Source organism: Oculina patagonica, chromosome 1 (genome assembly GCF_052425735.1).
Source record: "Oculina patagonica isolate OP01 chromosome 1, crgOcupat, whole genome shotgun sequence".
Lineage (NCBI taxonomy): Eukaryota > Metazoa > Cnidaria > Anthozoa > Scleractinia > Oculinidae > Oculina > Oculina patagonica.
Genome location: NC_135758.1, coordinates 10278156 through 10291036, shown reverse-complemented (window position 1 = coordinate 10291036; position 12881 = coordinate 10278156). Strand labels below are relative to the sequence as shown.

General features: G+C 39.2%; 2 protein-coding genes across 2 annotated transcripts; one reads left to right on the top strand and one right to left on the bottom strand.

Moving 5' to 3' along the window:
- Positions 1–165: 165 nt before the first annotated feature.
- On the top strand, positions 166–1929 carry LOC144656534 (uncharacterized). The gene is made up of 2 exons (XM_078516761.1): positions 166–372; positions 1293–1929. The coding sequence occupies exons 1-2, from the start codon at positions 303–305 to the stop codon at positions 1841–1843; spliced, it is 621 nt and encodes a 206-aa protein (XP_078372887.1). The 5' UTR covers positions 166–302; the 3' UTR covers positions 1844–1929.
- Positions 1930–5440: 3511 nt separating this feature from the next.
- Positions 5441–12403, bottom strand: LOC144636536 (uncharacterized). The gene is made up of 7 exons (XM_078495772.1): positions 12271–12403; positions 12128–12189; positions 9117–9410; positions 7940–8278; positions 7037–7042; positions 6672–6696; positions 5441–5457 (listed from the first exon to the last, which is right to left on the bottom strand). Exons 1-7 carry the CDS (start codon positions 12395–12397, stop codon positions 5441–5443), a joined length of 870 nt encoding a protein of 289 aa, XP_078351898.1. The 5' UTR covers positions 12398–12403.
- Positions 12404–12881: the final 478 nt, after the last annotated feature.

The window sequence follows — 12881 nt, the reverse complement described above, 5'->3', positions numbered from 1 at the left end:
TACAATTCGCTTACGACTGTCGTGCACGACACATAAAAAGTCGTAGGATTTTAAAACATGTTTTAAAACGCTGCGACAATCAGCGACAATCGTAGCAGAAATCGACAAAAAATGACGTATTTTGTGACAAATTTCTACTGAGTAGGGGAGGAAGGTGACGCTGTCTTTCGTCAAAATGGCGGACGAAGTTGCCATTGTTGGCAAGTCACCGAGTACAAAAGCGAAGATAACTTTTTCGGAACAGGAAACAGAACTTTTAATATCACTATGGAGTAAAGAAGAAGTACTTTTCAACTGCCGCCATGGGGACTACTTTAAAAGATGTCAGGCAGGTTGCGATTAATCGCATCCTAGTACTCCTGGATAAACGAGGTAAGCTTATAATTAAACCTCAAAGGGTGATTATTTAGGGCCTATTCGCACTAGCAGAACAAATGTTTATGTAGACAAATTGTCTATCATCACCAACGTTACGGCTGGCACATGCAGGTGGTTTGTTGCGACTTGATGAATTTTACTGAAGCGAACAAATCTTCAAGTGGACCGCCGACATGATCTGTATTTTCAGCTAGTTTTGTCGAGGACTAATTATTCCTGATTTTTTACGTACCAGTGACTACTATCAAAATTCATAAATTTCTAAATAACTGTATTGAACGTAGCCTGCGAGAGCAGACGCATTTCCGGCCGTGAACGCGATGTGTGCAAAAACAGTGCATGTCGAAGATTTTCCAAAATTGAAGAGATTTCATCAGCCAAAAAAATTGCAATGAGCTAGGTGACTCCAAATGAACTTAAGTTAATTTAAAACTACTGATAATCATTGTTTCCTTACAAAAAGTTTTTCCCACAACTGTAGGCTGCTTAGTTATCCATGTATTTTTATTTTGTGGATGATAAATAAATAAAAAACAGTTTTGTATCACAATTTATCTGGAAGCCTTTTTTTCTGAAATAAAATCACACTGAAGAATTATTGTTCACATACATGTACACAACAATGCTGATATTTAATATCTTGTTTGCAAGCTTCAGTTCAAAGAAAAGAAAAGCAAAATTGTATACTTGATAATGACTGTGGCCCATTCCAGTGTAATTCCAATTTACGTATTTGTTTTGGCTTAATTTTAAAAAGGCCATTTTCTCCTTTAACCTCCAGTATCTTTCTTTTAAATCAGCTAATAAGGGTTTGAGTGAGCCACAGCCCCCCAATTGAGTGGTACAGGTACTTGCTCTGGTTTTGCTTTTGTTGCAACTTATGTTGCTGACTCTCTGTGTGATATATTAACTAGGTCTTACAAGTGATGATCTTCTAAAAAAAATGGCCACCCTGCGGACATATTATGGAAAAGAAATTGGAAAAGAGAGGGGAAGTAAAACGAGTGGAAAAGGGACGAAGGATGTTTATGTGTCAAAGTGGCCTTTCTTTACCTCTCTGCACTTTTTGAGAGATAATATAACTCCACGCAAGACTACAAGTAATTTGGAGATTGAGGACAAAGAAAATGAAGAGGTGGACATAGACCAGCCCTCACAGAAAGCAACTCAACAACTTACGGATGACAGTGTGTTCCCTACTGTGAACCCCCCTTCAGGGAAGAACAAAAGGAAAAAAACACTAGCATTAGAAGATGAACTTCTTGCTACCTGCCTACAAGAAATAAAGCGCCCAAAGGTAGAGGTTGTCAGTGATGCTGACATTGTATTTGGCCAGTACGTTTCAAAACAACTAAAAAAAATACCGGAAGGGTATGCCAAAGAAATGCTCAAGATTGAAATCCAGCAAAGTATAGTTAAGGTAATGTTACCCCTAGGGCAGTCCATTTCCAACTTGTCAAATTAATTTGATGAATAGGAATGACAGTCAAGTAGCTACTTTTCTTTAATTTGTGAATCAACTTTAACTCAAAAATCAATGAGCTTTGAAAAATAATGTATTATTGAGACATTCACAAGTTCCACAATGTTCTTGTTTAAATTATTAGCGAAAGCTTTGGCATTTATGCCTTTTTATGAACAGCCTGTATTTATTAAAAAAATACCAGGAAATACCACAAAAAAATACCGCAGTACTTATTTAGATACTGTTATATCACTTTATACTTGAATATTTATTTATTTAATGTTAAAAAAATGAATTTTCATCAGAGGCATGGATTAGCATATTGAAGTATAATGCTACACCCAACTAAATACATGTTCAACAAAATTTAAAGTTCAATAAAATATTCACTTTCCTCATGCAACTGACTGTTCCATTCATTATTTTTTATTCCAAACAAGACTGGTGTTCAACTGACCTAAGGGCATGAAATCATAAGCTTTTGATGAAATTTACAAGTAGGGTAGATGCAAATTGCTTACTGTAAGAGGGTAGCAAATGGTTAATGTGTGACAAGTAAAAAGGGAAAAAATTAGTATGCGATGCGTGTAAACAGGGCAGCAAATATACCATGAGATGTCATGACATGTGATTTGTTAATTGTGCTGAACATTTTAAGTATACGTGACGTGTGAATTTGGTTAAGATTTGTGTGAAATGGGATGACGTACGACACCCCCTTTGCTACCCTCCTGTAACAGTTTTAAAAGTTAAATTAAGACATTCCACTGCCATGGCACTTGGCCTGGACCATTCACATAGTTGCACAACTGGTCCCTCATTTCCTCTGCCTTTCTTGGTTGTCTTCCTTTTCGTGAATTTGGGATGCTTGCAAATGGGTTGTTATGAACCTCGCGCCTCCAGGAACCTTCGGTAACTTCACCATTAGAGTTTTCCATGTCAAGGGCCCCAGAGGGGATATACCTCTCTGGAACTCTTGACCTCAGGAAGTTGTGCAGAGCTATTGCACATAGGACAATTTTTACAGCACTTGCTGGCTTTGCACACAAGACAGTGGAAAACACCCTGAACCTGCTTGTTAAAATGCCTAAAACATTTTCACTGATGCGTCGTGCTCTGGAAAGCCTGTAGTTGAAGATCCTTTTCTCCTCTGAAAGATTTCTCTGAGAATAAGGCTTCATGATGTTATTCTCTAGTGGAAAGGCATCATCTCCAGCTAGATAGTAAGATACTGGCTCACTGGTGTAACTGCCATCGAAAGACTTGTCTGTTGACTCAGGAAGCAACCTTGGCTGGGGTAAACCAAGGGAGCCATTGACTAGTGCTTTCCAAAAGAGACTGTTCCTAAGAACACCACCATCACTTATTCTGCCTTGGCAGCCCACATCAGCAAATATAAATTTGTAATCGGCATCGACAACAGCCAGCAACACAACACTGAAGAAGCCCTTGTAATTATAGAATTCAGAGCCAGAGTTGCGTGGGTGGAGAATGCGTACATGTTTTCCATCTGCAGCACCAATGCAATGTGGTAACTGCCAACGATCATGAAATAGCTGGGCTATTTCCAACCACTCCTCTGGGGTACTTGGACATTTAAAGTAGTCATCCTTGAGGACCTAACAATAACATCAGCAACAACATTACCAAATATAAATTAAATATAAAAACAAAAATTAGGTTTTAGTCACTCAGGATAGTTGACAAGCTAAATGAAGAGCTGATTTACAATAATCAGGAGGTTGTTCGGCACTAAAGCATGAAAAAGGAAACAAGATAAAGAAACACATAACTCAATAAATAAGCAAACAAACAAACCTCAAAGATGGCTTGACACACTTCTGGAATAATAATGGATAAGGAGGATGCACTGATTCTAAATTGGTACTGCAGGCTAGAAAATGATTCCCCTGTAGCCAAGAACCTCAAAGTCACTGCCAGCCGTTCTCCAGGTGGTATTGGCTGCCTCATGTTTGTTTCCCTTTTTTCAATAAGTGGTTTCACTTTGTCCAGAAGGTCCTAAACATTTTAATAATTTTGCATAGCTAAATAGGACCTTGACAAAATTAATATAATTAATATGTCATATAAGGAGAAAAAACAGTAACCTTTGACTGTTAACTCAATCTACGTGGTTACATATTTTATCATATTAAATATAATTCAAACTCAAGTAGTTGAAACACCAACAAAATTCTTTGGGGAATAAAATTTAGGGTTTACAATGTGTCTTTTGTACAATTGTTTCAGGCGAATCATATGAAAATCGATGCAAATAAATAATAATCACTACTAATTCATCAATTGGCATTCTGATTTTCATAAATGATATTATGCTGTGTCCGGCAAAAAAAGGTACTGTAAATTATTTAAATCCCATGGGGAATCACGAATCACGCTCAATACGAAATATGAAACAGAAAAAAAAAATTTATTAAAAATTTTCTCCTTTGTAAAGCTTGTAAACTGTAAATGTAACATAAATTTAACTGAACTGATTTGTCAAATTTGTTCTTCGATATCGTTAAATTGAAATGCCACCTAAGTAATCACAATTACGAACATAAAACAAAATCTGAATGTGTGCGCGCTAAAACTGAAACGAGAAAACGAAACGGAAAAAAAACGCCGGAAAAAATTTTTCACCCTCGTAAAAGATATTGCGTTTTCCGTTAAAGGTTGTTTTTGGAAACGGATTACACTGTTCAAAAACAACGCCAACCAACCGTTGCGTGTTTACATGAAGGAAACCATTTAACCTCACCTGAAATGTTTCAGTGTCCATCCGCAGGTATCTCCTGTAATTCTCTTCGTCTTCAACCTCAGCTCCTCTAATAACTGCCTGTAAACCCCTCGCTCTGTTCTTCTCCTAAGCCATTCTCTTACCCACACTTCCCTTGCCTTTCTTTTTCTCTTCCTTCTTTTACAAATTACCGCAACAACCACCGCGGCCGAAACGTCGGCCATTTTGTTTGTTGCTATCCCCAGTCCTCCGGGGTGAAATTGCACGCGATTTTGGCACGTCGTATGCGAAAATGTCGCGCGCGTGTGAATAGCCCTAAGTCATGTCGTAGGCCTGTCGTAAGCGTGTCGCATGCAACACAATCGTACCGTGTAAATCGGCCTTAATTAGCATAATTAGCTATAATTAAAAAGCCAAAGTTGTAGATGACCTCACCGTTTTTCGCTTAAGAATGTAAATATTGTGGTCGCCTGGGTGACAACCATGACGAATTAATTTAAGATGAACCTCGAGGAAGTTGGTGCAGATTTTTACTGAAGTCTTAAAATATTACTGGAAATTAAAATTTTGTCGCAAGACAACCTTCGATTTTTACCTAATCACATAAGATCATGGTTTAATTCTTCACTGGATTTCACGGCCAAGCAACATAACTTAACATTGCATTTTTTTAATTTTCGAAGCAAAGTGGTTTGACTTCCTCATTCCTGTAAGGCCATCCCAATTAAATGTTTCGTTTCCCCTCGCCCCGTCTCTTGTGAAGGTCGGTCGGGCAAAAAAAAAAAAGAGTGAACACTTTAAGGGGTCTGGGCTTATTTAAGAAGCCAGGAGATGCAGAACCGAAATATTTTGTTTCAGTTGATCTCGCTGCCTGAGAAAGTTGGAACAATCGTTAACTTAGTATCCATGTTAATTAAAGACAAGGACATCACATCACACCAATTGTTGTAAATGAAACAAGATCGTGCGCTTGTAAATTAAAGTACCTGCCTCTTTGACTAGTGAATCTGGATTTTTTTTTTACATTTCGAAAAACTTGGGTCGGTCGAGCGATGGGAAACGAAACATTTGGCCTAAGTCATGTTTTACAATAATCTTCTAGACGGTTTTTGGGAAGAGCAAAAATCAATTTTTAGAGTAATTTCATGTATCCTTCAAACATTGAAACTATAACAACATGTATTATATTTTTGTTTTCTTTGTCGTACTGAAAAAGCCGCAACGCTCCTAAAGCTTCAATTGAGACCCTCTCTCCTCCGCAGAGGCTTCTTCAGTCGGGGAAGGTGAAAAGCCTTTTCCCTTCCCAGTGTCCCCTGCGCGCTTTCGTTTCGATTCTCCCCAGGCTCCGCGCGCTTACTTTTCACCTCTCCCTATTTCCCATCCCGTACGAAAAAATAAGAGGCCTCTGCGGAGGAGAGAGATTGTGGCCTTTGTTACTTTCGTTTTATTTAGCAACCCTTCATCGCTACAATTCAGTAAAAACCCGCGAGTAAAAAATTTTTAGCCAAACAGGTTCTTATTTTAACATTTAATAACTCCCTCGATTCTTAACCTCACGAGGGCAAAAGGTCGCTCCTGTCAGGGTCTGTAGCACCTAAAAAAACTGGACTCCGCGTTCCGAAGCTTATAAAAATCAAGCGCCGCTGCTCTCTGTTTGCCGTCCTTCGCATCCATTGATGCAACGGCGACCTGGAGACGAGGCAGATTCCAAGGTTTGTCTCAAACGTTTGAGAAGCTAGTACGATGGTTGGGGTATGAATTTGCTTGTAGGTCCGAGGGTAAAGACTACTGAACCCATGAAAACTGCTTGGGTATAGTTAGTCTGCATTGTTTTGGATCACCAAGGCGTAAATTTTCTAACTATAGTTAGAGCGAACAGAGAAGCGGTCAACATTACCGAAAGCGGCCAACATTACCTAATTAGTAGCCGTAGATCCGTAGATGTGACCACAGCCATTATTCTAAAACTCAATAAAGCATTTGCTGCGTGCTTTATAAAGCTACGATGAGCTCGAACTGACCAATCATAGCGCCCGCAATTCCACAAACATTTTATAAACAGAGTAATCCACAACGGACACTAACCTTCTACGTCATCGTCGCTGCGATCCTACAACCAAAAAAACAAAACAAAAAGGTTTAAGTTAAACATCTAATGCTGCAGCTCACGCATAGTATTTTATCCCTGAGAAGATACCCTTAGAAGTCTCGCGTGTTATTCCTTTTTGTTATTAAATTTTCAAACCACATAATTTATCTAGTCAAGATATAGATTTTTAACTCCATTTGAATCAAAATACAGCCAACTCTCTCTATAACGGACACCTTCGGGACCACAATTTGTTATTTTATTTCAGTAATTCTTGTTCGCGACTTCCACTCCTGTCCGTTATAACGGGGTGCCGTAATAGCGAGGTGTCCGCAAGGCGGGAGTTGACTCTATTCCTTACTATAATCTGCAGAAACAAAGGAAAATAATAATAATGATAATGATAATGCATTTATATAGCGCATTTTCCATATGTATATGTTCAAATGCGCTGTTCACATGCTGTAATTTACTACACACAAAGGCCAGACCACAACACCGGGAACTTCGTGCCTGGGGCTTGTTGCCTGGGGCTTCTTTGTGAATAGTGTGTGTTCTTTAATTATAACGTCCCCTGCTATGAGACTGAAGATACAGGACTGAGACGGGACCTACGGTTTATCAAACTATTGTTGTCTCGGAACAGTAATTGAAGGGACAACATAAAATTTCACTCCGCTGCTGTTGCTATTGCATTCTCGTCCCCACAGCCCTTTCGTTTCTCTTTAGACGGCTTGGCACGAGAAAACGAAGAGCTCTGAGGACATAGGATTTTTGAATTAATTCGAATTTTTTTTATTGGCGGTTTGGAACAAAGAATTCTTAAACGGAAGTCAAAAACGTAATGACTCTCTCATACATTCTTTTGAAACGTCATGACCGCATACACGAAGACCGAAAGTCCTAGAATCTAGGACTGGAAATCCTGTGTCCCCAGAGCCCTTTGTTTTCTCGTGCCAAGGCCCAGCCGGCTAAAAGACACGAAAGGGCTATGGTGACGAGAATGTTACTATTGCTGCTAAGACTGTTCAAATTAATTGAAGCCTGGAATGTTTTGGCTTTGGGTTGAATTATACGCAAAACCTCTCAATTCATGTTGCTACCTATTATTGGTACAGGCCAGCCTTGTCCCTAGGCGTTCTCTCTCGTCCTATTGTATGCGCAAAGTGCGGCTCGCAATAGGGTCCAGGTTTGACCGAAAAAGCCTAGGGACTAGGCTTGGTACACGCGCAGCTCACACAATGTATGTAATAAATCAACTTACATCAGTATCAAGGCCACCGGATATAGATCCATCGCTACCCTCCCCACCCTCTCTTCTTTCGGTTAGCCTGTTGTCATCATTTGGATCATGACTGAGGTCGAAAGATTCGTCCCTTGATTGGCGTCTGACGTTTAGCCTGTTCTCATTATTTGGATCGTGACTGAGGTCGAATGCTACGTCCCTTGATTGGCGTCTCATGGGTGGTACCGCTGATGCATCACTTGCGGGCATTTCTTCCAGATCTGCTGCTCGGAACATAGAGGGGCCCTGCACCAGTCGGTCAATATGTGCGGTTGGCCTGGGGTGGTTACTTAGCACTGCATGGGTCTCTTCAGGTATCTACCAAAAAACAGATGATAGAATTTCACATTTGCTTGCTGCATGTGTTTTGGTTCACTTATGGAATATAGAACATGATAATTTTTAATCAAGTTTAATAGGACAATACAATAGATTAAGAGCAAAAGGGAAAAATCGTAAAAAAATCATCTATATTCACTACAAAGAAACCCCCAAAGTAATATTCCCCAGTTTCAAAAACTTGCGTTTACGTTCGCTCGTTTAGTTTTCGTCCTAGCTAAATTTTTAAACTGAATGGAACTGATATAATTTTGAGCAGATTAGTAATATTTTTGAACGCCGCAGAATTATATTTATTAGATATAACAGCTTGGAAGGGAAGTCTCCCAAAAAGAGCGGCATTGTCTATATAAATACTTGAAGGCCAATAAACTCAAAATCTTTCATTTGGTTTCAAAAATATGCAGGGATATTAGTAATTGAACATTAGATCTGGTTATAGTAGATGATCAAAGTTTTCCGCGAGCTTCATGATCAGTTGCTCTCCGAAAACTGTTCGCTCCACGGAACAGAAAATGTCCGTGGTCAAATGCCAAATACCAGAGCATGTTTTCGCACGAAATGGAGGTTATTGTTTATTTATAATTAACACACAATCAATATATATTCTGAGATTTTACAAACTATTTAACCTATCAGGGCAACTACTAAAATTTATTATGTCGCAACGCAAGCCGAAATATCGGGCAATAAAATATATTTAGCTTTTTTAGCTGTCCGATCAGCCTTGCATTTGGTTTATCGTTAATTAAAAATTGTCACCTAGAAGTGGAACAGAACGTACGGTACTCATACAAAAACTTCGAGTGCAACTTACATCAGTGTCAGGGCCACTGTCTACAGATCCAGCGTTTGCCAGCTCTCCACCCTCCCCTCCCTCCCATCTCCGACTAGGTCTGTTTTCTTTATTTGGATCATGACTGGGTTCTGGAGATTCGTCACTTGATTGGCATCTGATGGGTTGTACCGCTGACGCACCACTCGCGGGCATTTCTTCCAGCTCTGCTCCACGGAACACAGGGGGTCGATCGAAGCATTCGTGTGGCCTGTGTTGGTTACGACAAACTGAAGAGGCTCCTTTACGCTTCTTAAGGACAAAGTATTTCTCTCCCTGCGTTAAAAGATGGAAGAATTAATTAAACCTCCGTGGGCCTTCTATCGATGCAATCATGGCTTCTATTGTTCTACTATCCATGAACCCTGCCTCGTCCCCAGTAGTCTCTGGAGTCCGTTGTGAGTCTAGGAGGGAATCACGAGAAGGAAGAGGCCTCTATTTCTTCCCATCATCCGTCGCGTCTTGCAATTTTCGCGTAAGAGACGACTGGGGATGAGTCAGACATGAACCAGTCAACAGGTGTGACGAGAAAAAACTGCTGCGTTGCACTGACATTTTATTGACAAAAATGAAGAAAAGTATGTTGGTTAAAATAGTCGAAAGTTTCAGTTTTGCATAATGACAATAATGTCTCAAAGACAAACGCTCTAGCTTACGCGAGTGGTATAAAAACATTTTTTTACGTACGTGAATGCAAGCTTGCGCATTTACACAAGCAGAGCAAAGGAGAATGTAAACACTCGTATTTAACTCATATAAACAATTTTTGGTTCAAACATTAACTGGTACTGTTTTCTTCTTAAATTACTATTTAAATAAAAATTATCGGTCCATTTGCCACAATTCTATTAAGTTGAATTGAACCATAAACGACAAACGCTTCCTACCGGGGTCACAGACTATTGAAAAACTTACAATCTATGAGTTGCTGCAGGTGATACGCTTCTGGTTGCAGTTATAAAAGTTACAAGAAATGTTCTGACGCTTATTTTTAACAATAACAACAACAACATTTTATTTTGCCAAAATAAATAGAAATATAATAGCATAAACTAAATTAACAAAAATAGGCAAAAAAACTACCCAGAATAGAAATAAACTACACGAGCTGAGTGTTCATGACTAAAAAAAGAAGATGAAAGTAAAATACGGACAAGCAATAAGTAATTAAGTACAATGTAACTAAGTATGTATAAAATATATTAAAATTAATCAGGTGTTTTGAGCAAAAAGCGAATGGAATGTCCAGTCTTTGTCCTGTCCCGCAGTCTTACTGTAAAAGACATGACTGTGAGCCATACGCATTCATAAGCAAAGAAATATTCTTATGAACATTCTTAGAAAATACCGTTTGACATTTCCGTTTTAGCAAGTATTGGGTAATCAATTACAAGTGTTTGGTATGCAGATCTGTATCGTGTTACATTGTGCACATGTACCATTTATTTACTTTTCGTTGTTGGCTTTAAACAAAGCTTTCCTCACAGAGATAAAGTGACGGAAATGAAAATACCTGATTTTGTTTCAACTAAAAACTATATTCTTTTCAAAGTCTCAGCCTCGGGTTTATTCTTAAAATATTCTTAAAAATTCGCAAATTTAAGCCTCGATATTCTTATAAACTAGATTCTTGTAAAATAAAAAGAGTGTGTTTTTGTCCATGCTAAAAGTCGCTGCGACATAAGTCCCCCTCAATAAGTTCCTATTTTAGTCGATTAGTTCGCTGTAGTGAGGATCGATTTTTAGAGATTGAAGCCCGGGGGGCGGGGGGGGGGGGTTGCACTCAAAAAAGTTTTATACGCGGAGGCCCCGCCCCGATGTCCAACCCCTTACCCTTTTATATACCATTTTGACAGAAAAAGCACCCCTTCCGTATACCTTTTATAGAAAAAAAAAAACACGGCACAAAATATACTTTAAACAGGACGCCTAATAAATTAAGACGATAAAGCCATAAGTTGCGTCTATTCGAAATATTTAATTTTAAGGCTTTTTTAAATATCTTAATGACAAAATTTCCTTCCCTTTCATATACCTAAACTTGTGAAATCCCTACCCTTTTATATACCTGAAGCCTGAAAAAGGTACCCCTTTGGGGCGGAGCCTCCTCGTATAGGCTATTATAGGGAGTACCCCCCGGGGATTGAAGCTCCGGGAGCGAATAGCGAAGCGCGCGAGGCCTAAAAATAGAATGCAAATGATTATTACCGCCACAAGGCTCAAAAAACGTCAGCGTGTTCTGAAGAAATAGAAGGAATCTAGGCGAAGTTTTCGTTTTATAAAAGTGTTTTAGGAATACCGGCTGCTTTAGAAAGTGTTTTAGGAAAATCGTCCGCCATTTCGGTTTGTTTGTCTGAGTCTTGTCTGCGTCGTGACGTCACTCGCGCGCTCATTGTAAATACCGGAAATACGAAACACTGACTAGTTATCTGGTTATGTCAGGGATGTCACGTTTTGCTACAAATCTTCCGCTTTAGTTGTTCGTCAAGATTTATTTTGCGCATTAAAAAATCAGAAGTTAATTATTCCTTTATATCCTAAAGTTGTTTCGTGTTCTCAAACTTCTTCGACTAGTTAATTTTCCTATCTCTTATTTACTCATTGTGTGACTTTGTCACGGCAGGCGTTACATTACGCAGCACGCGAACCGAGAATACTTTAAAAGGGTCACAAAAGCTGTGGTTAGCTGGAGATGAATTGACTATCTACAAAACTAGCTAAAAAGCAACAAAGGCAGCACTAGCCGTACGTTTTGATCGACGCTCTTATAACATTTCTGCAAGAGGTTATTCACTTGTAACTCGTAATCGACCCCAATAATATACATTCTAAAGCGGAAGTGCTATATGTTAGAATCTAAGAATATTCACAAGAATATTTCAGCCTACTAAAATCAGAAGAAAATTAAGAATATTCAGTCTGCCTGGGCCTGAAAGACAATATTCTTATACAAAAGTGTATGGTACAAAAAAAAACTTTGATCGCATACTTACATCGATGGTTTGAACTGTGGCAATAGTGTGCACAATTTCTTTAAATTTTCCGCGCACGATCTCTAAAAGAAAGTATCATTTCGTCTTTAAATATTTTCTCAATAAGTATGTTCAACAACTAACAACAAAATTTTTACACTTACTTCTGTTGACTGGATGGCTTAGTTGTTGTCTGAAGTGATACACTAAATCTATACTTTTCACTTTGCCATTGTTTCTTGCTAAAAACTCCCGAACTGAAGCGTAGGATATTGCTTCGCCTTCAGACATGTTAAATTTGCCAGAAATTTATCCATCATTTGCATGCAAAGATGCATGAGTACCATAGCTGACGTCATTTCTCGCTGCACTTCCGGTTACTGCCCCTGGGTCTCCTAGACTTTACCCCGCCCCCGAGAGTAAAAGCGTTCTGCCGAGGCTCGGCTACGAAGCACAAGATGGCGGCCGCGTTAGGCCTACTTCCGTTTCAGTTGTAATCGGTCGTTGAAGAGGACTTTAAGACTCATAATGGTGAGTCCGACTATTTTTCGAGGAGTTTTGGGATTATTTTTGTCCCTTTGTTGTATTTCGGTGGTGTGAGAAAGGAAGTTATATTTAATTTTCCCGGCCTGTAAAAATGTCCCTTTTGGGAATTCGCTGTTTTCACCGTTCCCATAATAGGGACCTTTAGCACCGACGCCGAGGACGTGAACGTCACCGACCGGAAGTGAGAAAAGAACTTTGATGCTACTACGCACCCTCGGCTCGTCCCCTC